General features: G+C 51.7%; 12 protein-coding genes and 1 non-coding gene across 13 annotated transcripts; 6 read left to right on the plus strand and 7 right to left on the minus strand.

Moving 5' to 3' along the window:
* Positions 1-461: 461 nt before the first annotated feature.
* Positions 462-3,170, minus strand: QC764_602290 (uncharacterized protein; the record flags this gene model as incomplete). Its single annotated transcript, XM_062948741.1, is given in 3 exon segments — positions 462-1,190; positions 1,201-2,734; positions 3,151-3,170. 3 exon segments carry the CDS (start codon positions 3,168-3,170, stop codon positions 462-464), a joined length of 2,283 nt encoding a protein of 760 aa, XP_062797513.1.
* A 6-nt stretch (positions 3,171-3,176) lies between these two features.
* QC764_0093010 (uncharacterized protein) lies at positions 3,177-4,518 on the minus strand (the record flags this gene model as incomplete). Its single annotated transcript, XM_062940947.1, has 2 exons — positions 3,177-3,979; positions 4,038-4,518. The coding sequence occupies 2 exons, from the start codon at positions 4,516-4,518 to the stop codon at positions 3,177-3,179; spliced, it is 1,284 nt and encodes a 427-aa protein (XP_062797514.1).
* A 548-nt stretch (positions 4,519-5,066) lies between these two features.
* On the minus strand, positions 5,067-6,547 carry QC764_0093020 (uncharacterized protein; the record flags this gene model as incomplete). Its single annotated transcript, XM_062940948.1, has 2 exons — positions 6,192-6,547; positions 5,067-5,791 (listed from the first exon to the last, which is right to left on the minus strand). The coding sequence occupies exons 1-2, from the start codon at positions 6,256-6,258 to the stop codon at positions 5,067-5,069; spliced, it is 792 nt and encodes a 263-aa protein (XP_062797515.1). The 5' UTR covers positions 6,259-6,547.
* Positions 6,548-6,631: 84 nt separating this feature from the next.
* QC764_602270 (uncharacterized protein) lies at positions 6,632-9,172 on the plus strand (the record flags this gene model as incomplete). The annotated part of the gene is made up of 5 exons (XM_062948740.1): positions 6,632-7,143; positions 7,201-7,519; positions 7,591-7,789; positions 7,850-8,197; positions 8,286-9,172. Exons 1-5 carry the CDS (start codon positions 6,884-6,886, stop codon positions 9,170-9,172), a joined length of 2,013 nt encoding a protein of 670 aa, XP_062797516.1. The 5' UTR covers positions 6,632-6,883.
* A 366-nt stretch (positions 9,173-9,538) lies between these two features.
* Positions 9,539-10,954, minus strand: QC764_602260 (uncharacterized protein; the record flags this gene model as incomplete). The annotated part of the gene is made up of 3 exons (XM_062948739.1): positions 9,539-10,004; positions 10,064-10,207; positions 10,266-10,954. 3 exons carry the CDS (start codon positions 10,952-10,954, stop codon positions 9,539-9,541), a joined length of 1,299 nt encoding a protein of 432 aa, XP_062797517.1.
* Positions 10,955-12,486: 1,532 nt separating this feature from the next.
* QC764_602250 (uncharacterized protein) lies at positions 12,487-13,525 on the plus strand. The gene is made up of 2 exons (XM_062948738.1): positions 12,487-12,894; positions 12,957-13,525. The coding sequence occupies exons 1-2, from the start codon at positions 12,549-12,551 to the stop codon at positions 13,346-13,348; spliced, it is 738 nt and encodes a 245-aa protein (XP_062797518.1). The 5' UTR covers positions 12,487-12,548; the 3' UTR covers positions 13,349-13,525.
* Positions 13,490-14,860, minus strand: QC764_602240 (uncharacterized protein; the record flags this gene model as incomplete). The annotated part of the gene is made up of 2 exons (XM_062948737.1): positions 13,490-14,583; positions 14,689-14,860. The coding sequence occupies 2 exons, from the start codon at positions 14,858-14,860 to the stop codon at positions 13,490-13,492; spliced, it is 1,266 nt and encodes a 421-aa protein (XP_062797519.1).
* A 750-nt stretch (positions 14,861-15,610) lies between these two features.
* On the plus strand, positions 15,611-17,650 carry QC764_602230 (uncharacterized protein; the record flags this gene model as incomplete). Its single annotated transcript, XM_062948736.1, has 1 exon — positions 15,611-17,650. The coding sequence occupies one exon, from the start codon at positions 15,611-15,613 to the stop codon at positions 17,483-17,485; it is 1,875 nt and encodes a 624-aa protein (XP_062797520.1). The 3' UTR covers positions 17,486-17,650.
* Positions 17,651-17,735: 85 nt separating this feature from the next.
* Positions 17,736-18,167, minus strand: QC764_602220 (uncharacterized protein; the record flags this gene model as incomplete). The annotated part of the gene is made up of 1 exon (XM_062948735.1): positions 17,736-18,167. One exon carries the CDS (start codon positions 18,165-18,167, stop codon positions 17,736-17,738), a length of 432 nt encoding a protein of 143 aa, XP_062797521.1.
* Positions 18,168-18,508: 341 nt separating this feature from the next.
* Positions 18,509-20,226, plus strand: QC764_602210 (uncharacterized protein). The gene is made up of 3 exons (XM_062948734.1): positions 18,509-19,466; positions 19,523-19,997; positions 20,055-20,226. The coding sequence occupies exons 1-3, from the start codon at positions 19,036-19,038 to the stop codon at positions 20,088-20,090; spliced, it is 942 nt and encodes a 313-aa protein (XP_062797522.1). The 5' UTR covers positions 18,509-19,035; the 3' UTR covers positions 20,091-20,226.
* A 114-nt stretch (positions 20,227-20,340) lies between these two features.
* QC764_0093100 lies at positions 20,341-20,431 on the plus strand. Its single transcript has one exon. It is a non-coding gene; the product is annotated as a tRNA-Gln (tRNA).
* A 1,205-nt stretch (positions 20,432-21,636) lies between these two features.
* Positions 21,637-24,008, plus strand: QC764_602200 (uncharacterized protein). The gene is made up of 3 exons (XM_062948733.1): positions 21,637-22,414; positions 22,478-22,588; positions 22,655-24,008. The coding sequence occupies exons 1-3, from the start codon at positions 22,408-22,410 to the stop codon at positions 22,840-22,842; spliced, it is 306 nt and encodes a 101-aa protein (XP_062797523.1). The 5' UTR covers positions 21,637-22,407; the 3' UTR covers positions 22,843-24,008.
* On the minus strand, positions 23,152-26,344 carry SYF1 (pre-mRNA-splicing factor syf1). Its single transcript, XM_062948732.1, has 3 exons — positions 26,063-26,344; positions 25,829-25,999; positions 23,152-25,771 (listed from the first exon to the last, which is right to left on the minus strand). The coding sequence occupies exons 1-3, from the start codon at positions 26,108-26,110 to the stop codon at positions 23,522-23,524; spliced, it is 2,469 nt and encodes an 822-aa protein (XP_062797524.1). The 5' UTR covers positions 26,111-26,344; the 3' UTR covers positions 23,152-23,521.
* Positions 26,345-26,364: the final 20 nt, after the last annotated feature.

Consider the following 26,364-nt stretch of genomic DNA (forward strand, 5'->3'; position numbering starts at 1 on the left):
GTTGGAAGGCTTCGTCTACTGCATATAACATCGTCGTACCAAATCCTGCATCGCGTCAGCCTCGAATAGAATACCGTCGAGCTGGCAGGTGGATACTCTGTGATACCTTGGAGAATAACCAACATGTACGTCCCAAGCCGCGATGGATGTTCATGGATTTCAATAGTTCAATTGTCTCATGTCTTTGACAGACCGGTGGTAAGTCCCTGCGTCCCTAAGTGTTGGAACAACCAACATGCCGGACCGGAATTACTGAAAAATTCTTCAAGGTCATAAATCCGAGCCCACAATTCGGCCAAACACAGTTAGCCAGGCTTATCGCCTGCCATGGGAATTAGTGATGAAGTTCGGTGTCCATATTTGGAACTACCGGTTAGAACTGGATGCACCGAACTCAATAGTTCAGCTGTGGACATGACGAGCAATCCTTCTGCGACATCTTCAACTCTTCAATGCCAAGATCAGATGACAACAACCTCTTGCCTCATACTGTGACCCTCATCAAACCAATAAGGCTTCTTCTCAAAGCCCACATCGCCCTCAAGATAGCCCTTGCATCCCATCGTCCCCACCCGCCGGTATGTGTCCGGCTGACCTTCAACAGGAACCAACAAAATCCCTCGTCCCTGTGTCATATTCGGCGACCCCCCTCTCTCGTCATACAGCTGCACCATAGCAAACTGCATCAGGTTCTCCGGCGCCTCATACGTGCAAACCTCAATGCAAGACATCACAATGTCTCTCTTCACCGGCCACTCATCCGGCACATCAACATACCAAGAGAGCCTATCATCCCCCGGCACCTCACCAGACTTCACCCAATCGCTCTCCGAATCCCCAAGTGCCCACCCATAACCGTGATCATGTTTACCGGTCCCATTCCGTTTCCAAACAACCTTCTTCACTCTTCCCCTCAGCCGAATGAAACCTCCCTTGACCTGCCCCAACGGATTACCCCCCACAAGCGTTGTCTCCGCATGAAGCAACTCACAAGCGTATTTATATACAATACTCCCATCCAACACCCCCTGATGCAAAAATATCCTAAAATGCCCATCCAAACTCGCCCAACTCCAACTCGGCGCCCTGTACCTCTCCGGCCTCTTAAATTTGGTCTTTACATCACTAACCCTATGTGCCGCCCACAACAGCTGAAAAAGCATATCCCCCCTCCACAACCCAGCCAAATACTCCCCCCACCCCTTCCTTCGTCCTCTTGTACTCCTCCGCAATAGCCATAACAGCCAACAACTTATCATCCCCCACCGTCAACTCCCTCGACGTATAAGCCTCCACAATCACCCCCCAAGCCAACGGATGCCTCACCCCGCCCAAACTCTGATTTCCCGGGTCCAAGTTCTTGAAACTTGCGCCTATGGAATCATCAATCGATCTCAAAGTCGTAATTGGCTCCTCTAGCCCCCCATCTGTATGCCTCGACTCCAAACAACAAAACACCATCCCCCTGTTTCCATAAGCAAGCACCCGCGTGGATAACTGTCCCTCCTGGAAGGTCCAAGCCCTGGTGTAAAGAGGTAACATCTCCTGATCCCGCCTCAAGCGCACTGGCATGGCGATAGCTTGTCGTATCTCCCCTTCCTGCTTTCCAACTGGTGAATCAACCCTTACATTAAAGACATACCCCCTGTCGTGAACCCTCGGACGTAGGAACCCGTCAAGGCTGGTAGAAGCTACACCAGCAGCAATCGTGAGGAATGCTCCGCGGTAGATGAGGTGCATGTTGGAGATTTCATTCATTTTGTCTTGGTCCGAGTCTTGAACAATGCACAGTGCATCCACCCAGAGGTATTTCATTCCTACGCCGTGGGTTACGGTTAAAGCGTCGATGATGGTCAACGGGAGAACATCAAGAGGGATGTTGCGGGAGTAGGTTCCAATGTTCCTTTTGGTGGTCTTGCCGGGTTGGTCGCCGCCCCAGCAGTAGCTTAGGGTTGCATAGGGGGCTGGGGGTGGGTTGCTGACAAGACGAACGATGAGGTGTGATTCATCTGGGTTTGGAGAATTGGGGCGAGTAACGACTTCCAAGAGGCGGGTGGGCATGTGGCTAAGGTTGAACTCGCGGCATTTGGTGTGGTTGGCGGAGCAATCTCGGAGATATTTCCTGGCTCGGGAGTAGCTGAGCTCAGAGTTGGGGAGGAGGTTGGGTGGCGGTTGGGGTCCGAACAGCTCGTGGGGCTTTTGGCCTGGAACATTGTAGAGCACAAATTCCCCCAACCTATTGTTCAACTTGTAGCCCAGCTTGAGTCGTTCCCAATCGACCTCGAAGAAGTTGACAATGGCTCGCTGCTTCAAAGTCCGCTCGACCCAGATCGGGTTGTTTGGACCTGAGGTCATGCTGACGAGGTAGGCCCCTTGACGAAAGGCAGAGAATAAAGCGCAGTTGTCTTTCAGAGCAGAGATGACATCAGCCTCAGTAAAGCCAATTTGACCATCATCTTTGCCGTCTTTTGAGTTTTGTCTCATGTCGATCGTGATTCTTGAACAGTGGCGACATGTGTGAGGGGAAACATCTTTCTTGTCTTGGTCTTCCTGGTCATCGGTCATGGGTGGAAGGGCATCGTTGACCACGTGGATAAGTGGCCTTGCTTGGCTCTGAGAACTACCAGCTGCTTGATTCAGTCCTGGACTTGTCGGCAGATTGTTGACTGGAACTAAGACCATCTCGATGTAGGTGATCGTGTGGAGCTTGAGGATATCAGGAGTTGATGTTACTCTCCGAGGGAAAGAGCAACATACGAGCGAGGCCTTATTGCTAAGAGCAAGATTCGGGTCCCAACCATGTGGAGCGGGTTGTTGGTGAGTTGACCTCCAACCAACCAATAGCAGTGCAACAAATGCGTGAAGGATCGATCCTCTGCATGTTCCAAACAGGTAATAAAATTCTTAACTCCTTTTTGGTTAACATTGCACATTGCAATAAATTTGCCAAGCAAAAATATCACGAACAATAGACAGAGTTCCCCGTTACTAGAAACCCCGACTGTGATTGAGGTGGTCAGCTCGAGCTGAGGCTCTGCGCCCAACTCTGACCACTAGGTAGGAATGAAATCATGCTAGTGAAATATCTCGTGTCTGAGATGATGAAATCAATTGGAGAAGAAAAAAAGAAAACACAATTAACCACCATACCTCTGAGACACAGCCTTCATTGCACATCACCATGTTTCATCATCATCATCATCCTCCTCCTCCTCCTCCTCGTCTGCAATCAGTCCCGCTGCTTCCGCCTTTCCCGAACCCTCTTTTTTCTTCAGTTCAGCCAGCCTCAACTCTAGCTTCAGCCGCTTGACATTATCATCATCCTCGTCATCAGTAAACATTTCCTCCCGATTACGCCGTCGATTGTGTCTCCTGCCAAGATCGTCCATATTCGATGCCGGATATACCGGAGGGTTTCTCCCTCTTCGACGACTTCCCCATGGCGCGGACGAATCGGGGGGAAGTGTCCCTGGGTTGTTGTCTTGCCGCAGCAGGTCACGTCCGGCGATGACGCTGTATGGGTCGTCTTCTTCTTGGAAGCCATGAATGTCGCGAATGTAGTCATCGAAGTGGGCAGACGTTTGCGCGACGCGTTTGAAATGCCCAACTTTGAGGAGGGGTCGTTTTAGCTCAGTGTTTTCTCCGCCTTCATAGAAGTCCCAGTTTGCCAGTGCTGTGGCTGTCTGGAAAGCGTTTTTCATCTGCCTGCCATTCCATCTCCGGGATGGCTTGTGTTTGTTGCGCTCCCAGTGCTGGTCAATAAAGCGTTCAATCTTCTCTTCTTCTATGTCCATGTCTATTCCGCTCGCTTTGAGACGGGACATGTTCCTCTGCCAAATGTCCTTGGCAGACTTCTGGCTGAGTTTTGGGTAGTAGAGACTAATGTGTATGCGTGATCGAAATGCTTCATCGAATTCTCCGACCCTGTTGGTGGTTAGGATGATGACGCCTGCGTAATATTCTAGAACGCGCAGAAAAACTGTGAAACTGATCAGCAAGCTGCCCTTGGTCCGATCTATACTTGTAAAACAGCATACCTGAAACTAGACTATTCCTCTCAATATCTCCCTTTTCTCGCTTCGCCAAGAAGACATCGGCCTCATCCAGAAGCAACACACATCTCCACTTCTGCGCCAACCCACAGAAGGACTCCAATGTCCTCTCAGCTTCTTTTGCTGTGGTGCCGATATCACCGCATGTGATAGGTAAAAGTGGTCTGCCCAACTCAGCGGCGACACACTCAGCTGTGGAAGTCTTGCCCACACCAGGCACCCCGTGCAAAAGAATAATCAACCCTTTGCCTTTGCCAGCGACGAGATCCATAGAGAATGTCTCATGCGCAATACCGCTCTGCTTGGGTACCCGAACATGATTCTTCACGAGGGCCTGAAGGAGTGTTTTGTGGCCGTCAGGCAGCACCAGGTCCTCAAAGTGCGATGTGAGCGACCGGGGGGGGGATTTCGCTGACATTGTTGATGTCGAGGGCAAACCACCTGTGGTCGAGCAAGGAGTAGCCATACACGCGGGTCGGAAGCAACAGAGCCCATTCGTCAGTGCAGCCGGCTCTTCGGAACTCTTGAATACTCCGCAGTTCTGTTAACTGCAGAAAGTCGGCGTGTCGGTCAGCCTCGAACTTGGAGTCATCAAAGACGTCGGTGACCCAGCTGTTGTCCTGCTTTTCGGGTAACGGATCGAATGTTTCTCGCTTGTCGGCCTTGGTCGGGCTGTAGATGATACTTCCGCCTAACTTTACGGAAAATCTGTGGTACAGGTTCATGTCCTCCCTAAAGAATTCGATACCTGCCGCTTGATCCACCATGACCTCGCAGTGGAGCTTGCTTATATGTTAGGTACGTGTCTATATATGGTATGAAACTCAAAGGACTGGGGAGATAGGAACCAGCCGAAAGCTTCATACCTCGGTGTCAGCTATCACATAGTTGTAAAAACCGCGTGTTGTCTGATTAGACTCTCGAATGGTAAACCCGTCATATTTCCTGTGTGTTCCAGTCGCCAGTTCTGTGAACTTCTTTCCCCGATGAAGGAGTATCTCCTGAATTTGTGAATCATTTAGGGTGGAGAAAAGATGGATACAGCGGCAATATTTTGACGGGGCGTGCCCCAACGTAGCGCGAAATGACGAAACGCTTTGGTCTTGGACCCATCCGGAAACCGTCGAAGTCAATGTGGAAGGAGTCGATGATGAAACTGGTGCTTTCGTGGTCCGAGGCTTTGACAATATCGCGGCATCTTTCCTCTGACTCAATCTCCGAATCCCATTCTCTATCGCGCACTGGGTCGAAAGAGCACTTCTTGCCAGAGTCAAACACTTCACGGCCACCGGTGACGTGAAGGATCTGCAACGCCTGGCATCGACGGTGATCATCCCGATTGTGGAAGAGGTACGATGTCTGCCCCGGTCGAAAGAGCTGCCACAGGTTCTCAAAAGCGATTTCTGTTATGGTCTTGTTGGAGATCTGGCGCTTGACGTCAAATATATCTGCCATGTCGTGATCCATGAACTCTATAAGACACCGAAACTCGTCCCTCTGTCGTTTAGCGCGATCCGCTATCTCCCTCAGTGTCTCATGCTCCGTCTCAGCCGAGATTTCATCTTCTGACGTCTCTTTTTCTTGAACGACTTCAGCCTGGGCATCAGCTTCGGCTTGGTCGTAGGCTGACTCAAGATCGGCGTAGAACTGTCGTATCTCTGCTTCATGTCCTACAAGATACTTGAACGGACGTACAAAAACGTTTTGAGTCTCGGTAAGCTCCTCCCCGATACACTCCCCTAGGGCGTGCAAAAGGTACTGGGAATTTATGGCGAGCCGATAAGGCACGTCTAGCTGCTGAGACACCTCTGCATTTTGAGAAGATTCACCTTTTTCTTTCTTATCGCACTTTCCCGCCGCAGCTTCCGTAGGTTGGCCTTGACATTCACCTTGGATGAGGTAATGAGAACGCTTTGGTCAAGGTCGAGTTTGCGCCCCTTTTTGACTCGTCGCCATTCTTCGGGAGGGACTCGTGTTATTTTAGCTTCTTGGGTCTTTGCTGGATTGGTATTCTTTGTTTCATCCACTGAAGTTGTGACTTCTTGGGTACCGCTGGTCTCGGGTTCTTTTTTGCTTCTGCGCTGTCAGCACCATGGCACCAGGGCACCTAAGCTGGACTGGAATGGAGAAATAACACACCCTGGCTGAGATGATGGGGGCGACGACTCATCGACCACGTCCTCGACATCGCTTTTATTGAGGACATCGGTGGAAGTGGAAGGAGGGTGATTTTCCGCAAGAGACATCTTGATGAAAGTCAGGAATCATTCGTTGCTGCTGTATGCGTTGAGCTCAGGCAACAGTCATAGTGGGGGATCAAGGGTCCTAGGGTATTTAACACTGAGGTGGATAAGGTTTTGCTTTCGCTCGTATCGTTAACAGCGTGACGGGAGTGCCACCGGACAGGAACGGGGCCACTCGCCGTGTCGCCGCCTACGCGCTACTTCTTCAAGAGCCGAATGGCAAAAATGTATGTTCTCGACCGTGTCCCTGCTTCTACATCAAGGCTCTGAACTCACCGAACACAATCTGGGCACGCTACCTACACAAACTTGAGTGTCATCGAACGATCTGTAGAGGCGCAAAACTCCTCAGCCAATGGAAAAGAGGTCATCCTGCAGGTCCTGCATTCGTATCTGTTTCATGTTTGTGTGCCGCACCGTGGCGGGCATGGTGATACCACACTCACACACTGATAGATTCGTTACTATTCTCCTCATCCACCTATCAATCACACAGCAAATGCAAAAAGAAACCCCTATTTTCCTTGGTCATCTTGGTTGCCTTGCGACTCAGTCATTACAAGCTTCTCCCTTGAAGTTGCAGGTATCATGTCGACAAAAGCGCCGAACACTAATCGAGGTTTAGGAACTCTAGTGGACAGCTATGTTCGCAAAAGACTCCGTCGTGACATTCACCCTGCGCTTGCCAAGGTGCGGGACAAATCTGAGGCAGAATCAACATTCCTGAAAGCCACAGGCGCCGAACTCCGAGTATCGTGTCATACAGCTGTAGGTGCGAGCGAAGATGGAAACCAGAGCCCAACGTCCGTTGCCATGGTGGCAGGCGAAAATGACTGCGGCATCTCTCTGTAGGTCCATGACCCAATCTTAAGACTCACCCAATGGTGTTATTGACATGGAAGTAGTGAAGAGATATACCGAGATGCCACACAAGAAAAGCTGCGGTTTCAATTAGCAATCGCTGATTATGAGAAGCTAACATCAGGACCAAAATTCGGTTCAGGAATCACCACCAAGCCTTCGTTTACTTGGCAAGATGTCTTGGAAGAAGCCCAGCGGGCTGCAGACACGTATTCGGAGGCTTCTGGAATGTGGAACAAGATTCGAAAGGGTCTTTGCAGCTTCGGGCGAAATGCAAAGGCTTTCGATGCCCGGGCCAGCTTGCTACCGTCTCAGTCCGAATACCTATCTGTTCTGTGCGGAGGATTGAAGTTTATCCTTGGGGTTTGTATTTCCTGGTGATCTGATTAGGTAGCCTTAATCTTCCGCGACGTACTGATGTCTTTCATTCTCAGGCAGCTGCACGCTTGCACGAACTCAATTCGGATGTTTGTGATGCTCTGGCGGAAATTCCGATTCTGTTAAAAAGCACACATCCGGTGTTGGGGATCTTCAAACGCTCCAAGGACCTCCATCAAGCAAGTGCGGACCTTTATTCTGCGATAATAGCAGCACTGCATCACATTGTTTTGTGGTATAGAGAGAAAGCCATCAGTGAGTACACATTCCCTCTCTCCATTCTCTTCCGCATTGCTGAAACTAAATGCTATCCAGGAACGCTTTTCAAGAGTATCCTAAAGCAGGACGCATATGCTATACAACTTACAGAGCTCCTCAGCCACGTTCGCCAACAAGCTGACCGCTTCGAACATGTTGTTCGTCTCAACTCTTACGAGCGAATTGTGACTACGTCTGAGATGGTACGAACCCAAGGGGTCCAGCAGGATGAAAACCACAGCATACTTGTCCGCTATCTCGATGATGCAAACAATGAGTTACACAATTTTCGGGAGGAATTCAGTTCCAAGGCGGTGGACTTGCAGTCGCAGGTCAGTGAATTGACCAATGTGTTGGCAGCGTTCTTGGGCAGTGGTGCCTGGATGAATGCGAGGACGCATGATGGTGAGCTAACTCTTAACAGATGTCAACTGGTCAAGTAGCTTATATGCCCGGTTCTTTTGCTGATATCCCCACCCACCTACTCTCACAGTCAGAGGTCCCTATCTTCCGATTCACAAGGCAAAATCCGAGTCAAGGCTCATACGAGATTCTTCGCCCGGGTCACTACCTCATGGCTCTAAAACCCACCACAGGCTCGAGGAGACCATATCCACACTAGACTATGACAGCTCAGTGATTGAGAGGGACATAGCCACCAGTTTGCGCAGCGTATGGCAGGTCCCCATTTCAGATCAAGACCGCCTTGTCGCGGCCATACAATCACCAAAGCTCCAGAGCTGGATAACGGAAACAACATCCTCTGCCCTGTTCCTCAACTTCAACGCCACTCGCAACCACCACACGACATCGTTCGTCGCCGCAAAGTTAGCCAATTCAATACAGTCATCTTCCGTCTTGGTGGTCACCTTCTTTTGCGGTCCACACACGGATCGACGCAGCGAAGATCCAGACTTTAGCGTCACGGGCATGATGCGCAGTTTAATCAGTCAGTTTCTCTTGACATATCCAAATTTTGGTCTACATACCCTCCGTCAGATCCATGAAAAAGACATGGATGACGTTGAGGACCTCTGCGAGGTATTCTACCTCCTCGTTGCCCAGCTCCCACGTCACAAGGCACTTTTCTGCATTTTGGATAGTGTGACCAATTTCGAGGACAACAACATTTTGCGAGTGGAGAGCGAAATGGCCATGGGGCGATTGATGGAGATAATTACCTGGACGGCCGAGTACGGGTGTTGCTTCAAATTGTTGTTGACGAGTCCTCGAAACAGCCGGGTGCTCTACAAGCATCTGTCAAACCCCGAGCAAGACTCGATTTGGCTACCCGCGAAGGTTCCCTCGCAGGGGGGTTTCACGAAGGGGAAGTGGGACGGGAGTATTGGTGGGGAGGTTGATAAGCTGACGATTTTTTAAGAGGGCTATGGAGAGACTTATTCAAGAAGGATGTTTGTTGACTTTGCTGGTATCCCATTGGAGAGATGTTACACTTAACTGGCTTACCTACTGCGTATACAGCTTGAAATATACTTGGGCAATCCCCCACAAACAGAAACATGGACATGTGATCAAATATCAGTGGTGAAGTTGGCAATTATATATACTCCTGCCACTTCCACGCCTAGACCCTGCTCGACTCAACAACTGGCTTCTAGCTACAGTGAAAGAAAACAAAGATGCAGAAGATAGCTCTGAGACGCAAAACAAGCTTCCTGTAAATCAGCACTCTCGAGATCGCTCTCGGCTTATAGCACTTCTTCATACCCATTATCTCGAATTCATCTAAAAGCCCCAGTCCAAAACCTCGGTGTAGTCCTTCTCAACCTCGACCTCACGGCCAACAATGGCACCGCTGCGAACCTTGAGCGTCTTGACGGTGTCGTCGAAGCAATCACCGGTGACACTTGGGCCGCAAAGAGGAAGAACCTCACGGGTAGACATGTCGCAGAACTTACCCTCGTGCAGAGAGACGAGATCGGGCCCCCTGGAGCTGTCGCTTCCGCAGAGGGTGACGGCGCTGTGCTCAGGGCGGGAAGAGCGGACAAGACGGGTCTCGTTGAAGGCAGGGCGGGAGCCGGCGAGCTTCTCACGCTCCTCGCTTCCGGGCTTCACGGGACCAACGGCGATGCCCTGCTGGGGCTCGCTGCTGCGACCGGCGAGGCCTCTCTTGCGGGGGGTGACCCAGTAAGAGATGGTGTTGGGCTCCCAGTTGGTGTACCACTTGAGAGAGGGGTTGCTGGCGCAGTAGCTAGATTTGAGGTTAGATGTGATTCAGGGGGTGAGGAGGGGTGGGGATAGTGAACTTACTAGCCGACGTTCTTGCCTCTGTTCCGAGATTCATCAGCAAACTCATGAATATGAGTCTGGAAGGCTGTCTTGGGCCTGTCGCCATTGCGATCGATCCAGGCGCAGTTGAGGGTCTTGCCGCTCTGGACGATGTTGGAATAATACCTATGAGTTTGTTAGGCACTGGTCCTATTGCTCGCAGACGACAAAGAGTATCTCTTACCAGTCCTGGTTGCAGGACGAGCTGTCCGCCCAGTTACCAACCCAGCCGTACTTGGACCCGTCGGCCCAGCTGTTGGTGATGTACGCGATGCAGATCGCATCGTCGTTGCCCGTGAACAGGGCGTACGTGGGCTGATGGGGCTGGGACAGCTGGACCGTCACGTCCTTGAAGGAGCCGTGGTTGATCTTGCCAGGGTCATACTTGGCACCGATGAACTGGCCGGCCTCATTCCAGACACGGATATCGGGCGCATCACCACCGGCGTTCGAGAGGCCTCTCGGACCATCAAGACCGACGTGGATGCGGAACTTGGTCTCATACTGGTTGGGCCTGTCCGGGATGTTGGATTGGATGAACCCCAGAACGGTGAGGATTCCCGAGAAGACTCCAAAAGCGGTAGCCATGATGAACAGGAGAGGATGTGATGGTCGGTGGGTTGAAGTTGAGAGTTCTTGAAGGGCAAGCTGCTGGGTGCTGATCAATTCGAACCACCTTGAGACGTCTTGAGCCTCCTTTATATACAGTTTCGTCTTGCTGCCTACGTCTCTCTCATCCTTGACAACTGCAAAGACCTTGTCATACAAGTTGGTGCTTGCTGCGGCGCAGTCATGGCTTCGTCCTCTTCTCGAGATGTTCATGGCCGTAGAAATCCCAACCCTAGTCCCAGGACGACTCTGAATTCGCAGCATTTTCTTGTTTGGGAAGCTATACGAGAGGCAGAGATAGAATCTTCGGGTCTATCAACTGGCAGGATTGTGATCAAGCGTGGCTAGTGTAGGAATGTCATGTCGACAGACCCAACATGCATACCCAGCGCTTACTGAGGAGTAGAGGATACTCTTGGCCCTCCTAAACCCTGACCGAAAGCCTGGGTCTTTGTTTTATTTTGCCTTATCCCAAGGCAGGGCCTTTAGGTAAAGTACCTTGCAAAGTAGACTCTGCTTTGCCCTTGGGTGAGAGGCATTGATCTCATAGCACATCTTCACAAAAAGAGATACTTCATCGATGCCATACGCCGAGGGTGTCGACATTTACCTGAACCAGCACCGACATTCATCGTTTGCTTTGACCAAACCGCCATGGGCGTATGCCAACCAAACAGGAGGGCTGGTCAACGCGGTCTTCGGCCGGATGTACTCTTCAAGTTAGCATCAAGTTAGCCAAGCCTGCTGTTGGGCATTCCCCTTTAGACTATTGATTTTCCCTGCATCCACGAATCGTGCTCGGTAAGGTATTCCAAATCCATGGTTGGGAGGGTTTTACCCAACTGATTGACATACACCTAGTCCATACCTAATGCATGAACGTTGAAGTTATGTAAGTCAGCCAAGTATTCACACTTGATTATACACCCCTCTCACAACTCTAAAAAAGCCGAACCGCCATTAATTCGAATACCTCTCCGAATTCAATGGCATCTTTCCCCATCCTACATCAGGTCGATGCGATCAACGGTTTTGATACTGCTTAATCTGGAAACTCGTGAAGAACTTGTGAAGTCTTTGTTGGCCAAGACAATATGAAGTGGAACTCATGGACCACCGCCTGCCTCAACTGCAACAAAAGCTCAGACAACTCGAGCCGGCTCGGCGTATCCGGCCTTCAGAGGCCTAGTTGGTGGAGGTCAGACAGTCTCAGATTTTGGTATACCTGACCAATGATATTCCCTGATTTTAGCAACTGTCCAATCATGTCCCATGGAACAAACCCTTAGCGGCGGCGTATCAGAGATCCTACAACACTACAAGCCAAGGCACGATGTCCCATAACAGCAAATGCTGAGTGGATTTATACGCAGTAAAGATCTGTCGCTTACACAAATGCTCCACAGTGACTGGACCCCTGATGCAAGGCTGACAAGACAAGTGCTTACTTTTGTGCCTCCGCATTCGTTGAGTTTCTTCTTGTCATGGCTTTCACTTTAGCTAAGATCTACAACGTTGATCACACGACCCGCCTACCCGCCGGAGCCGCCCCAGCGGGCAATGCGTTCGCTCGCAGCTGGTTGATGAAGAAACAAAACGTGTTGGCCGAGTGGGTGTCCGCTTTGCCAAGTTAACGGGGAGGAGGAGCATAACCCGGAGCGTAGCATTCAGGCTCGGTGAGTCCCAAAGCACAGAAAACAGTCAGTCTAACGTTGATGCAGGGTCCTTTTTCGTGACGAGGACCCTTTCTTGGCGGTAGGGCTGAGTCAAATAAGTGTAATAACACGTCCCTGAACAAAAACTTCGTGAGTCGCATCTGCCCATCTCCCTCACCTGTGGGCAACAGGAAAAAAATTTAATGCTTTCCCCCAAACTTCTCGTTCTGGCGGCCTTGTCGTCGGCCTCGGTGGCCTTTGATCCTGCCACAGACACAACCTGCAACGACCAAGGAATCTGCCTGTCTTCTTTTGTTTGGTGTGACAAGAATGGACAGTCGTGCTCCTACCCAGAGGGCGCGGACGCGTTGATCCCGTCCAGCACCGCGGCGTCGTACGCTGTGCTTTATCACCATGTCGAGTACGAGATTCGCTGGCGTCAGGCCAAGCGGGATACTGATGTTTTGATCGAATGGCTGTTTGATGGGAGCCCCTTTCAGAGCGAGGAGGAGAAGTCGGCTCGTGAGCTTCCTGTTATGTGGAGTACCAGTGCGTGATCCTTCACCCTCTTGTATGGAACAAAAACATTTGGCTAACTTTGTTCCATCTAGACGTGACAACCTCGAGCACTGAGGGATTCTTCACTTTTGATCCGTTCACCATCCTAAAGGACTTCCCCACGCGGCACGCGCCTAACATGTCCGCCGGGGAGGCCGCGTCTTCGGCGAGTGGTATGGCCAACACCATCCGCCTCAGCCAGCCCGGTTCCGGCTTCCCGGAGGTTTACACCGATCAGTTCAGTGTCCAGTCGGGCTGGGCTCATCAGCTGGTGAGGAACATCCGCGAGGAGGAGGCGGATGTTCGTGCGGATGAGAAGCGAAAGATGAGACTTGGGGTTGGGATTGGTGTCGGTTTGGGAGTTCCGTTGCTGTCTGCCGTGATGTGGTGGGCTGGTTCAAGACACGGGGCTTCCAGGGCGACTCGCTCCGTCGAGGGCAAATAAATGAGCTGCAAGTGAAGCTATGGGACTGGGTATAGAGTGCTCATTGGGCAATGAGAGCCGGGTACTTATGTTGCCTGTTTTTCGAAGACAAGCATCGTCACAGAGTGACACGATGCAAGCCGACTGAGACGGAGATGGATGTCACGGATGGTAACGGAGTGCTTGAAATGGCCTGGGTTGTTTGGAGTCTGACATTGACAAATCCACGTATATATTCCCTATAACCGACATTTTGACACCCCCTGATCGAAGACCCGAAGCCTGCTCCTCATAAGTAAAAGCGCTTTCTCCTTCCACCTCATCATCAACATCCAGCTCCACCATCATCATCGAATGACCCCCTCTTTTCCCTCGAACAACCCGCTTGATAATCCCCTTTCCCTTCTTATCCTTCCTCGTAATCTCAAACTCCTTCCGCGCATAGTCTGACTTCCTATCCAGCGCCATCTCAGCCAACGCCTTGCCAAGCAAAGGAACAAACTTCATGGCCCAACCCGCGGTGAAAACCACAACGCTTTTTTCAGCTCCTCCTGCTAGATACTCCTTTGGCAGGTAATCAAGTACAAACATATTGTCAAAGACATTAGTCTGCAAACAACTCAGCGTAAAAGCCGGTACGGTAGTATTAACACCGATAACGTGCTTCTTGATAAACTCCTGCGTGTCCCGGATGTCAGCCGGGTTCACGACGTTGGTCAGACGTTCACTGGGGTCCTTGATGTGGCGGGTGGCTGTGTCGATGGCGATGCGAGTGACGTTAGGGGGGGCCCAGGGGACGGTGGGGAATCCGTAGAAGAGCTGGGATCGCCGGTGTTTTTTGGGGGCGAATTGGAACCACATGCTAGGGAAGATGGTGCTGTTGGGTCCGGGGGTGGTGTTGAAGTATGAGGCGACCATTTCCCAGATGTCGAGATCGAGGGAGATGCCCAAGCTGGGTCGTAGGACGTGGTTGACGTAGGCGCCAGAGGCAATGACGATCTTGGCTTTGAAAAGTGCCGGGTCAGTGTCGTGACGGATGGCGTGGACCTCCCAGATGGTCTTGTCGGTGGTGGAGGGAATGATGCGCTCGACGCGGGTGTGCTGTTTGGCCTCGGCGCCGTAATCTTTGGCTAGGCTGAGAAGGCTGCGCAAGAGAAGCTGGATGTTGATGACGCCGTTGTCGGGGGCGAAGAGACCGATCCATTCAGGGGGCAGATTTTTGAAGGGGTAGCGCTCTTCGATATCCTTGGCCGTTACTGAGAACAAAGGGCTTCTAGTGTTCAGTACTATGGATGTTGAAGATCATGAACTCTTTCATTCTGGGTAAGACATCCCAAGCCGCTCTAAATTGGGCACCGGACCCATTAGAGTCCCTTCAGGGCTGTCACCACCAAAGTTCTTGTCTCCAAAGTTGAGCAAGCCGCTCATCCAGCGGAGAGACGAGCCCGAGTCCTTCTCGAGTTTGTCCCAAAGTTTCATGGCGTCCTTTGCGAGGTCGGCCATGGAGTCCTCCGTGTATATGGTACGGGGCATGCGGGCGAGATCATTCGAGCTTCCAGCTTGATTGAAAGAGTTGTTCTGCTCCAGTACGATGACGCTCGCACCTGTTTTGCCCCCTCGTACGCGGCGGCGAGCCCGACTGGGCCGCCTCCCACCACGACGACGTCAAAGACTTCCGTGAGCATGTTAATGAATAGTTTGCTGAAGTCGCCAAGGCTGTTTGTGTGAGGGATGTATGAATGGGATGAAAATGAACAGGTTCGGCTCAACAAATATAAGGACATCTTGGCCTTCCTGTGAGCATTTTGAGCCCTGCATTCACTAGGACCCGAGTTTCTGCACCTCTCTGTCGGAGTTGTTCTCCGCTCGCCTCATCTCAGACCATACTTGTGGTTCTAGACTTTCGGGCTTGCAGCTTCAAAGCTGCCCAACCATGTCGAGTTTGATGCCCTACGTCAAATTGACAAATATTTTGGGCTTTATAGACCTTGGCTGCTTAATTCCATGCGGGGATAACTGAGGGCAACCAATACCATGTGGAATGTACTTTCTCACAAAAATGTGGCATAGCTGTTTCAGTGTTGTTTCCTGACAGTGGCTAGCTGAAAGCGCAGTCATTATGATTCTTGTTGTGGCAGAAGCGGCAATGACGTTTTGTGAGAACCAGTGGATTCCATCCAGGTTTATAACTGGGTGAATGGGTTGTAACAGCCCGACTTTCTGTTTCCATGTGTACATCTCTCTGCTTATTCTCTGTTTGCTCCCTGCCCAAAGTGAACCGCCATGAGCACCACCACTACGACTAGCATCAAGGCTCGCTGGGCTCAGCGGCTCATCCGCATCAAGCTTGCGGCGGAACTCAACGCCCTTCAGGAGAAGGAGTCATTCAGAGGTGGTCACCCAGAGGGCGGTCTGGCAGGTTGGCTTCCAATCTCCAGCACAGAAGGACCTTTCACCTGGGACAACCTGCCTCATGATATAAGTCTTGAACACGACGAGGGCCATCGTCATTGCCACGATGGCGATGGCGCTGGCGACTTTACCCTGCCAGCTCACAAAGTCTGCATTGTAGGCGCCGGTGTCGCGGGCCTCTACATCGCGATGATCCTCGACAGCTTGAAGATTAGTTATGATATCCTCGAGGCTAACCCGAACCGTTTGGGCGGACGTTGTTATACGTACCGCTTCAGCGAGGAACCACACGATTACTACGACATTGGCGCCATGCGATACCCCAAGATTCCCACCATGCAACGCACCTTCGACCTGTTCGAACTCACCAAGATGCCCTTGATCCCATACTACCTGGATGGCCCAGCAAACCCCAAGCTCTTCAATGACCGTTTCTTCGCTCACGGCGTCATTGACCCCTATCATGTGAGCAGAAGAAACGGTGGCGGCGTCCCCGATGATGTTGTCGACAATGTTGACAAGCTTCTCAATGATGCTTTCGGACCATACAAGGACGAACTTGCCAAGGATTTCGACAAGGGGTTCGACAATCTGATGACGGTTGACGACTACAGCACCCGCGAGTTCCTAAGACGAGGCGGCCCAGACGGAACGCTGCCCAAGTATGACTTCTTTGCCATCCAGTGGATGGAAACCCAAGGGACCTCAACTAACCTCTTCGACCAGGCCTTTTCCGAGAGTGTAATGGACTCGTTCGACTTTGAGAACCCAACGCACGATGTCGAGTGGTTCTGCATCGAGGGCGGCACATCACTCCTCGCCGACGCCATGCAAGCCAGTCTCAGCACCAAGGTTGAGACAGGTAAGCGTGTCGAAGTCATCTCCATCAACTGGACCTCACATGACGACGGCAACATGTCTGTCAAATGTGCCGGTGAAACCGAAGTCCGCACGGGATACAGCACCGTGTTCAGCACCACAACCCTCGGTTGCCTCGGCCGCATGGACTTGCGCAGCCTCCAGCTCCATCCCTCGCAGAAGGACGCCATTCGCGCCCTGCACTACGACGAATCAGTCAAGGTGGCTCTCAAGTTCTCGTACCCCTGGTGGATTGTCGACTGTGGCATCACCGAAGGCGGGGTTGCCAGCACCGATCTGCCGCTGCGAACATGCGTCTACCCATCCTACAACCTTCACGACGGCAAGGAAAACCCCGCCGTGCTGCTGGCCTCATACACTTGGGCACAGGACGCCACCCGTGTAGGCTCTCTCGTCAACAACCGCGCATCCCCCGCCGGTGAGGAGGAACTTGTTGAGCTCATCCTCCGCAACCTCGCCCTCCTGCACGCTGAAACTATATCATACGACAAGATTCGAGCTGCTTTCACCGGCGTCCACCACGCCTATTCGTGGCCGCAGGACCCGAATACGGCCGGTGCCTTTGCATTGTTTGGGCCGGGCCAGTTTAGCAACCTGTACCCGTACTTGACGCGCCCGGCGGCTGACAGCAAGTTCCACATTGTTGGGGAGGCATCGAGCGCCCACCATGCCTGGATCGTTGGGGCTCTCGACAGTGCCGTCGCCGCCGTGTTGCGCTTCCTCAAGCGGTTCGAGTTGCGCAACCAGCTCAGGGAGCTCGAAGAGAAGTGGGGAGGCGTCGAGGAGCTGGAGACAGGTGCGAAGGGCACATTGCATTTGCAGGTCGCAATGGGGATGTTGAGGGAAAAGAACCAGGTCAAGGTTTGAGAGGCCCTTCTCTCCTTGAGGACAATGACTTCTCTTGAATGGAGGAGTACTGAATGCTGGATACCTGGATATTAGGCGATATTAAACTGACAGTTCTCCTATATTACGCAGCAACTCCAACCAAAAGCATTTAGACGCTCTTGAGGACAAACCACAAATGTCGACGATCAACAGATTAACAGGCCCACCATCCAATGACCCCCCTTCCCACCAGCTTCCATTCCCCATCCCTCCTCATCCCCTCCCTACCTTATTCGTAATCCCACTCATACTCATCCAACGAATAGCACGAAGTACGCCCCCACGGCGTCGGCTCCATACCCCTAAAGAGATCGAAGTAGTCCTTCCCTGTATCAGTGATGACAAAGGTCCCGTTTCCAAGGTCTTGAACCTCGCCAAAGCTCGAAGACCACTTTGAGTATTCGTCCCAGCTGGCCGCGCGCTCGAGCGCGAGTGCCTGTGAGCAGCTCTCGCAAAGCCCTCGGATGATAACTTTCTTGTTGGCGTCATCGAACTCGTAAGTTACATTCAGCGGAATGTAGGCGACGCATTCTGAAAGATCCCAGGCGACCCAGCATGCCATAACATCGCGCGAGACGCGGCAGCGTTTGGTAAGTTGCTGGGCTGGAGCGGCGAGGGCAAGAGCAAAAAGAGATGTGTGGAGGAGGGCGGCGAGTCTCATTGTTACTAACTAGTGTTGATGTGATGGTCAATTACCTACATGACAGCCGACTTGATGATGGGCCGTCTTTAAGAGCTGCCATATATATGTAAGGGCTGCGCCCCATGGGTGAGGGTCGTCATTGAAGTCCCGTGATGTTTGGCGAGGGTTGTGTCGAAGGAATTATCCAGATTGAACGACAAGTTTCTCGGGCGACACAAGAGATCGAATATAGGTGTTGCCAAGGCCTGGAAATTGAAGATCACCACCCTGACATGTCTTGGGGTTGTCTTGTGGTGCTCTGAAAGGAAGCATTTCCCGCTTTGGACTGCTAGGCATCTTCCGAGGTCATCACGATCTCCATCGACGACAAAATCTCTTCTCAAACTACCTACCCATCAAAACAGACTACCAGTTAGTAAAGGGACAAATCTCACCCCATTGTCCTGTTTTCCCCCTTTCTCCCCATGGCGACCTTACCTGCCTTACTCACAACTTCAGACAACCAACTCGCCCTTTTCGCCACGTACCCAAAGAGCGTAGACTTCTCACAACTAACTATGAGCTCGAGGTGTAGCTGAGGCTGAAACAAACCAAGAATGACTACCCCAAAGAAACCCCAAACTCTTACCAATATCTCGTTACTCAATAATAGGGCCTATGGCGCAACTGCTTTTCCGCGCCCTTGTCAACGTCAAACTGCGGGGTGAGCCGCGGGGCGCGGGGGCACCGGGGGTAGCTCCCCTTATCGCCGGCATTGTCGAATGCGGGGCCGGCCCGGCAGAGTGGATAGCTGCAGCTATGGCGTCAGCAAGCACCCTCGACCCCCGTGTTTTGTTCTCTCCGGTGACGGGACCCCCTAATAATAACTGTCAGTCTCCTCAATAACATGTTGTTGCCTGCCGCCGCAAGACTGAGGTATAAATCATTTTCTCAACTTTTCAAAACTTCGACAAAATCAAACGCTCGGCTCATCCTTGCCCCGCTCTTCACCCCGCCATCAATCACAAGAACAATGTCCTCCGCTGTTGCTAAGCGCCTCGAGGGCAAAACGGTGGTCATTACCGGTGCTAGTTCCGGCATCGGAAGGAGCACCGCTTTTGAGTTTGCTCGTACTGCTCCAAAGAACCTGAAGCTTGTTCTTACCGCGAGGAGGATTGATACGCTGAAGCAGATCGCGGCGGATATTGTTGCCGAGGTAGGTGAGGGGGTCAAGGTGTTGCCTGTTCAGCTTGATGTGAGCAACCCCGAGGAGGTCAAGACTTTTGTCGGGAAACTGCCGGAGGAGTTTAGGGATATTAATGTTTTGGTGAACAATGCGTATGTCTTTGATCTCATCCTTTTTTTCTTCATGGTTCATACTGAACAAGATATAGGGGTCTCGTCAAAGGTCTCGCCCGGGCACCCGAGATTGCCGAGGAAGATATCAACATCATGTTCAATACCAACGTTACTGGTCTGATCAACATGACACAGGCTATTCTCCCCATCTTCAAGAAGCGGCCTGAGGGTGGTGCTGGCGACATCATCAACGTTGGCAGCATCGCTGGCCGTGAGCCATACCCCGGTGGCAGCATCTACTGCGCTACCAAGGCGGCCGTTCGCAGCTTCACCGATGCTTTGCGCAAGGAGCTTATCGCTACTCGCATTAGGGTCATGGAGATTGACCCCGGTCAGGTTGAGACTGAGTTCTCTGTTGTCAGATTCTACGGTGACAAGGCCAAGGCGGACGCTGTCTATGCGGGCTGCGAGCCGTTGACGCCAGATGACATTGCCGAGGTGGTTGTATTTGTTGCTGGCAGAAGGGAGAATGTTGTTATTGCTGATACTCTGATCTTCCCCAGTCACCAGGTATGTTTCATTTAGATTCCATGTGTGAGGGCTTGACTAATTTGCTGTGATCAACAGGCCGGTGCTGGTATCTTACACAAGAAGTCGACTTAAGGAGATGTATGGGGTCGACGGAGAGGACGGATTTGATGCTGTCACTCTTTTAGTACATATTCTAGATAGAAGGCGAGGAATTGAGACCTTTTAGAGCCACACACAATGTCATGAGCATCTCGTCAGGAAGAGGGACTTTGTACCTTACACCCTAACCCTGGAGTGATATCGGCGGCAAAAAAGGGGGTGCCAAGCATGCACAAGCCACATAAACCCAAAATTCCGCCTTTGTTCCTACCAACAAATCAAAGGTTGTGTAGTGTAGTGGTTATCACTCTGGATTTTGACTTGTTCAAGTCACATTCCTTCCAGTAACCCCGGTTCGAACCCGGGCACGACCTTCTGCTTTTGCTTCTCTTTCTCTCTCTTGCACAGGCCTGTTGGCTGTCCTACTTTTGCGTTATTGCTTCTTCTTTTGTTTCTCGCCCATGTCCATCCTGTTCAGCTCAGCAGGCCCATTAATGCAGTTCTCGTGGTTGCTCAAGCCAAGATTTCTAGATCGAATCGCGAAGTCGGCATGGTCTTGCAACCCAACCCAACACAAAGTCTCACCATGGGGCTCATCTGGCATCCTTTTCTCGAATGCCACTTGTCCATCATCCGACTTTCTACGAGAAAGACGGCATTCTTGAGGTCCTACATTGCTTTTTTCTCCGACGAAACGGCGGGTAACCAACCCGGTACGCTTGTCTCGTGGTGGCTTTCGCAATGATCCAATGAAAGCTTTCCACTTACACGTCTTTTCTTCCTGTTGTGTTTCCCTCACTCCTATCCATCCATCCATCCATCCATTCACACCCCCATCCATGATACAACGTGCGCGATATTTCTTTTTTCCTTTTGATATATGGCCTCGCACAAACAGCCTGAGTCAGACCGTCCGGAATATCCTCCCAGAACAGAGCTCGATGAGGACCAAAGAAAAGAGACCTTCATATTTCCACAGCGACTACCCTGATTCACCCGATGGTGTGTCAAGACTCTCCATTATCGCCCAGCCGTTGTTGCATCTACCAAGCGTCCAACGTGGTTGCTGTAACCCCGCCGACCACAGAACGGTCAGGAGAAAGTCAAAAGCATGAGCTCCCTAGCTCCAGTCAACCTGCATCATGGAGTGTTGAACAGCAGCTACTTAGCTAAAAAAAAAAAAAACTACATGAAGCTAAGATAACGGAGGCCTCCCGTCTTATGCCATCAATGCAGTAGTTGGAGCACGCGACAGGTTTCAAGAGATAGATATCGAGATCGAGTTGACAAACCCAATGCCAATCTAGGTAACCCGGATCTCGTACAACATCTCGTATGTAAGAGGTAGCAAGAAATCTGGTGATTTCTCTTGTTCCACGAAACGTAGGACCTGTGATGGCAGTTGCAGGTCAAGCAATGAAACGAAGCGCAGTGCCGGTGCAGCATGCAGCAAGCGCAAAATGCATAATCCCGCCGAGGGGAGCTTTCCACCTAACCATGACGTCAGGCCAACCATCTGATCAAATCAACACCATAGGTAGCTTGCCCCTTCAATAAGAGCAATAATTTAGCTGATTGAAGATCAACTAGTGAGTCGCTGTCCAAAGGCAATGAATGACAGGTTGCCCGTGCATGGCGTTTTTGCACAGCCTCCTTCCTCCCCTCCGCCTCCTCTCCCAAACTTCCCAACAAGCCCTTCCTTTGACACTTACACAGCAGCTCGCAAGTCAGCCCTTCTTCTCCCAAGAAAGAATCCCGCAGGTCGTGTGATGCCGACCCAAACCTTGTGAGACGATCGACGGTCGGGGCAAAAGAAAGCATGGGATGAGAGGTCCCTCCGTCAGAAAGCTAATGTCATCAAACAAAGGACGAAGATGAGGGGCAGCCTCCCACCACACACACACTTGAGGAGGAGGGGAGGCAAAGTAACCCCAGGGTGTCCGTGAACTGAAGCCACATTACTCCATCATTTGTCTCCTCCCTTCCTATTTCGGATAGCAACAGAGAGATAACAGGAGCAACCCTTACTCGGTGACCACCTGGTTGGAAAAGCTAGGTTGTAGTCGTACCTCCCTCCTCTTCCGATCCGATCCCAACGTTCCTTTCCCTTTGAAGGGGATATAATAACCCCTTTCCCATCCCGCTTTCCCGAATGACCCCTTTCACCAACTCCGGGATCTCCCAAGTTCTAGACCTTGTTTAAATCTTCTTCCCAAACATCATTCATCCTTTTTGATCAGACAGCAAACCTGAACCACATCGGTCAAACCACCTACATATCTCTATTCTTTAGTTTATACTACAACGACGTCACACCTACAATCACCTACGCTAAACCACAACCGCAACAATGGCCGGTACGTCCTCCTCCCCTCCCCCCTTATCATCAGCCAATGCTAACCACCTCCCCACGTAATTAGACTCCCGCAACCCCTCCACAGCCTCCAACACCTCCCCAACCACAACCAACTTCCCCATCTCCCCATCTCCCACCTCCCCAAGACGCGACCGTCGCGACAGCGACGAGTGGGGTAAGCCCCTTTCCCATCCCCTTGCCCCCCCTTTTTTCCCGTTTACTAACAATCTCTCTCTACCAGACGCCTCCAAAGTCCCCCCCTCCCGCTTCCAAAAGCGCAAAGGATCAATCTACGCCGTCCCCGGCTCCCGCGACGGTCACGTCGACTCCAACTACGCCCACAAGTTCCACGAGCTCCACGCCGAAAAAGGCTACACTGGGTTTGGCACGCCGAATTACAACCAAACCACAACCACAAAGAAACAGTAGGAACTTTCTTCTTTTGTTGGGTTGGAGACGGTAAAAGGGGCGTTGGTGGGGGGTACTTCTTGGCTTTTTGGGAATAGCAACAACAATGCAGTGACTGAGGAGAGGACAGGGTTGGATGAACAGTGGGAGATGGCGCATGGGGATATTCGGATGGTGGACAGGGAGGATGTGAGAAGGGGGAAGATGTCTTGCTGATGTGTTAAGGGGGGAGGTTTAAGTTTGTCAGGTGTTGATTGGAGTTTTCGTGGGAATTATGAAACATTGGGAGGGCAGAATGAGATGAATACCTGGCAATATGATTTTTTTTTTCTTTGAAAGAGATGAATATGCTGTGTTGTGTGTGTGCAAACTTGTGTTTTCCTCCACGATGAGATCCCAGATCCTGTCGAGAAAAGAAGAGGTTGGTAGGTAGGTAAGTAATAAATAACACATCTGTCAAGGTAAAAAGACAAAAAGAAATGGTTTTGTTTGTAACTTTGCCTTGTTTTGTCCTCTTCCCCCCAAAAACAAATAACATGACGAGAAAATATTTGAGAGAGAAAATACGAGAGTGATGACCACAAAAGAAACAAGAAAAGAAAAAAACGCCCAGCTTTGATGTGTCGGCAACCCAATGCAATCTAAATAACATACAGGTTAAAAGCAAGAAGAAGAAGAAGAAAAAGAAAGAGAGGTTATTTCATTCCATATCATCAAGCTCGATAGCATCCGGGTTTGCCACCTCGACCACCTTGGGAGCAACCACACTCCCCTTGATCCCCTCGCTCGCCGCAACAAATCCCGCCGGGGCACGAGCCTGCCGTTCCAGCTGCTCCATCGCGTCCGCCACCTCCTGATCAACCTCTCCTCCTCCTTCGCCGTTCTTGGCCTGCTGTGCTCTCGCCAGCGCCTGCGAGGCAATAAAGTTGACATCGGTGTTGTACTGCGCCTGCACCGACCGCTTGATCCGCAGCATCTCCTTGAACGTGTCCTCATTGCCATGTTGCACCTCAAACTGCTCCCATTTTTGCCAAAACCCAGGGTTTGTCCTGGGATCGCAAAACTGGGATCCATGGCCGTAGATGGCCCTTGCACGGTCGATTTCCCCAAGACGTTTTTCCATGTCCGCGAATTTGAGGCACATGTCCTTTGCTTCGTTGTCGGGGAGGGTGGCGATGGCGCGCTCGTAAATAGGGCGCGTGGATGGGAGACCGAAATTAGAGGCCGACTTGGTAATATAGAAATTAAACATGTCCGCCCTGTCCTCGTCCGACACGGCACGCGTTGCCCGCTCATAAATGCGCATCGCGTGCCGGGCTAGACCGCGCTCCTCTTCTAGGTTGCCGTACATGAGGTAGATCACCTTGGCGAACTTGGCCGGGCAGTCTTCAACGGCTTGTTCAAAGAGATCTCTCAGACGCTCGATGCTGATCTTGCGGTCGACGGCCTTGGTTAGGTAGAGATTCCATAGCTCAAAGGCTACGGGGTAAGAGAAGAGATCAAGGCCGCGCTCGTAGATCTTGAAAGACTCTTCAAAGTACTTGTGCTCCTCGAGTAGGTTGGCGTAGTTGACCACAGTCTGGGGCGTGGCGATGCGGAGCTCGAATATTCTTTCGTAAATCTTCTTGGTTTCCTCCAGGGTGCTGACGCTCTCGACGAGGTCGACGTAGAACGACCACAGCTTCCAGCTCTTGTGTACTCGCTGTTGGGGAGATAATGTCTCGTCAAAGTAGTCGACATTGGATCTCTTCGGAGCTTGGACAGCTTTGGCCATGATCCGGACGGCATCGTCAAAGTTCTCGTTGCGGAGTTCCATCTCTGCCCACTCGATCCACATGTCGGCTAGCTCAGCTACCGACTTGAAGGGCACCTTGACCGCCTTTTCCATGATAGTCCTCGCGCTCCGGATATCCCCTCCGTTTTCGTAGAATTTGGCATAGTTAGCCCACAACTGATGGAAGGCGCCAACGGCCTTCTTTGGCTGAATAGCAGCGATAGCATCCGTATAAGTCTGTACAACCTCCTGCTTGTTGTCTCCCCACAGAGCAACTCTCTTCTCCCACTCGGTGACATTGTTCGGGTTCTGTCGTAGTAACACATCGTTCAAGAGGAACGGTCGGCGGTCCATCAGATGTTCAAACCGCATCATCCTGATATCCAGATCAAAATCAGCCACCTCATCCACCACGCCCTTTTCCGCCCGCCCCGAGGCCATCTCCATCAGCGCCCCAATGACAGACTCCTCAAACTCAGTGTACGAGTCAAAAATGAGCGTAAAGTCCCGGACGGTCATAACTGTTGTGATGCCCTCCTCAAAAACATCTCTTGCCCTCTCAAAGCTGCCCCTTCGAATCCAGTAGGTAGCCAGGCCGCACCACAGTTTCCCGCGCTGGTCCGCGAACCGTTCGATTCCGCTCCGAATGATCCGTTCCACGTCAATGCCTGTTTCGTGTCCCGTTTCAATGTCGACAGCGTGCTCCACCAACAGATCCACCATCTCGCTCCAAAGCTCGTAGTGCCCCTTCCCGTTCTTGCTCTGGAATCGTGGGTTGTTGAGAATGTCGATGTACCTCTTGACTGCCTCGGTGTACAGCTCGCTCTGAATCAAAAGTTCGATAAAGTCTTCGGCATCCTCCGGGTGGACCTGTGTGTAGCGCCTCCAGATCTTGACAGCCGTCAAACCCTCGGCCGAGTTGGCGAACGGTCGGTACAAGGCCCATATCCTGTTGTGTTGTGTAATCGGAAGTGCTCGGAGTGCGCGGTCGAAGGTGTGTCGTGTGAGGGTGACGAGGGGCTGCTGCATGAGGAAGTTGAGGTACATCTCCCAGATGCGCGGCATTTTGTTGAGGAGGATCAGCGCCCGCTCAAAGAGTGCATTGACCTTTTGGTATTCGGAGGTGAAGATGGCGGCATTGAGCTTTGCGACGTGCTTCGTTCGGAATCGTAAATACTGGTTGAGGGTTAGAACATGCTGACTCGGCATCAAAACTTGCAAGGCATAACGTACCATTTTCCACAGCTTATAGGAGCGCGGCAATTGGATACATGCCCTCTCCATGACGTAGGCTTGCTCGCGAAGTGTCCCATGTTGAATCTTGTAGTCAATGTAGGCGAGCCATGGCTTGGTGCTGCCGGGGTTTCGTTGAATGTCTTGCTCGTAGGGGTAGTCATCATCGGACTGAAGGGCGCAAATGTTAGCATTCGTTGATGTTCCCGCAATCCCAGAGCCGGAAAAACATACCACAAGCGCCAGATCAGGCTGGCGGCCAGAGGAGAGTGCCAGCGCCATCGCGGGACTCGATCGTCTTCAGTAAGGAGCCAATTGGGGGGTGGGCGCCCTCCGCGGCAGAGCCGAAGAGCAAAAGAAGTAAAACGAAAAGTCCTAGACGCGCCGTTGCCACGACATCACTGCTAGGTGTTGTCAACGAGGTAGGTTTGGCGCAGACAGTAACAATCCGACGACGGCGTGGTTTGACGAGTTTCGGCACTGCTTTTTTCCAACTTCTCCAATTCTGGCGATTGGGCGCGCGCTCGAGGGAGAAG

This window comes from Podospora pseudoanserina, chromosome 6, assembly GCF_035222485.1.
Source record: "Podospora pseudoanserina strain CBS 124.78 chromosome 6, whole genome shotgun sequence".
Lineage (NCBI taxonomy): Eukaryota > Fungi > Ascomycota > Sordariomycetes > Sordariales > Podosporaceae > Podospora > Podospora pseudoanserina.

Coding starts and splice junctions, on each gene's coding strand:
- QC764_602250 (XM_062948738.1), top strand. CDS start 12,549: ATGCTTTCCCCCAAACTTCTCGTTCTGGCGGCCTTGTCGTCGGCCTCG. Junction 12,895..12,956: donor TCCTGTTATGTGGAGTACCA/GTGCGTGATCCT, acceptor TGTTCCATCTAG/ACGTGACAACCTCGAGCACT.
- QC764_602210 (XM_062948734.1), top strand. CDS start 19,036: ATGTTGTTGCCTGCCGCCGCAAGACTGAGGTATAAATCATTTTCTCAA. Junction 19,467..19,522: donor AATGTTTTGGTGAACAATGC/GTATGTCTTTGA, acceptor AACAAGATATAG/GGGTCTCGTCAAAGGTCTCG. Junction 19,998..20,054: donor TGATCTTCCCCAGTCACCAG/GTATGTTTCATT, acceptor TGTGATCAACAG/GCCGGTGCTGGTATCTTACA.
- QC764_602200 (XM_062948733.1), top strand. Junction 22,589..22,654: donor TCGCGACAGCGACGAGTGGG/GTAAGCCCCTTT, acceptor TCTCTCTACCAG/ACGCCTCCAAAGTCCCCCCC.
- SYF1 (XM_062948732.1), bottom strand. CDS start 26,110: ATGGCGCTGGCACTCTCCTCTGGCCGCCAGCCTGATCTGGCGCTTGTG. Junction 26,000..26,062: donor AGCCTGATCTGGCGCTTGTG/GTATGTTTTTCC, acceptor TGCGCCCTTCAG/TCCGATGATGACTACCCCTA. Junction 25,772..25,828: donor CCTATAAGCTGTGGAAAATG/GTACGTTATGCC, acceptor ACCCTCAACCAG/TATTTACGATTCCGAACGAA.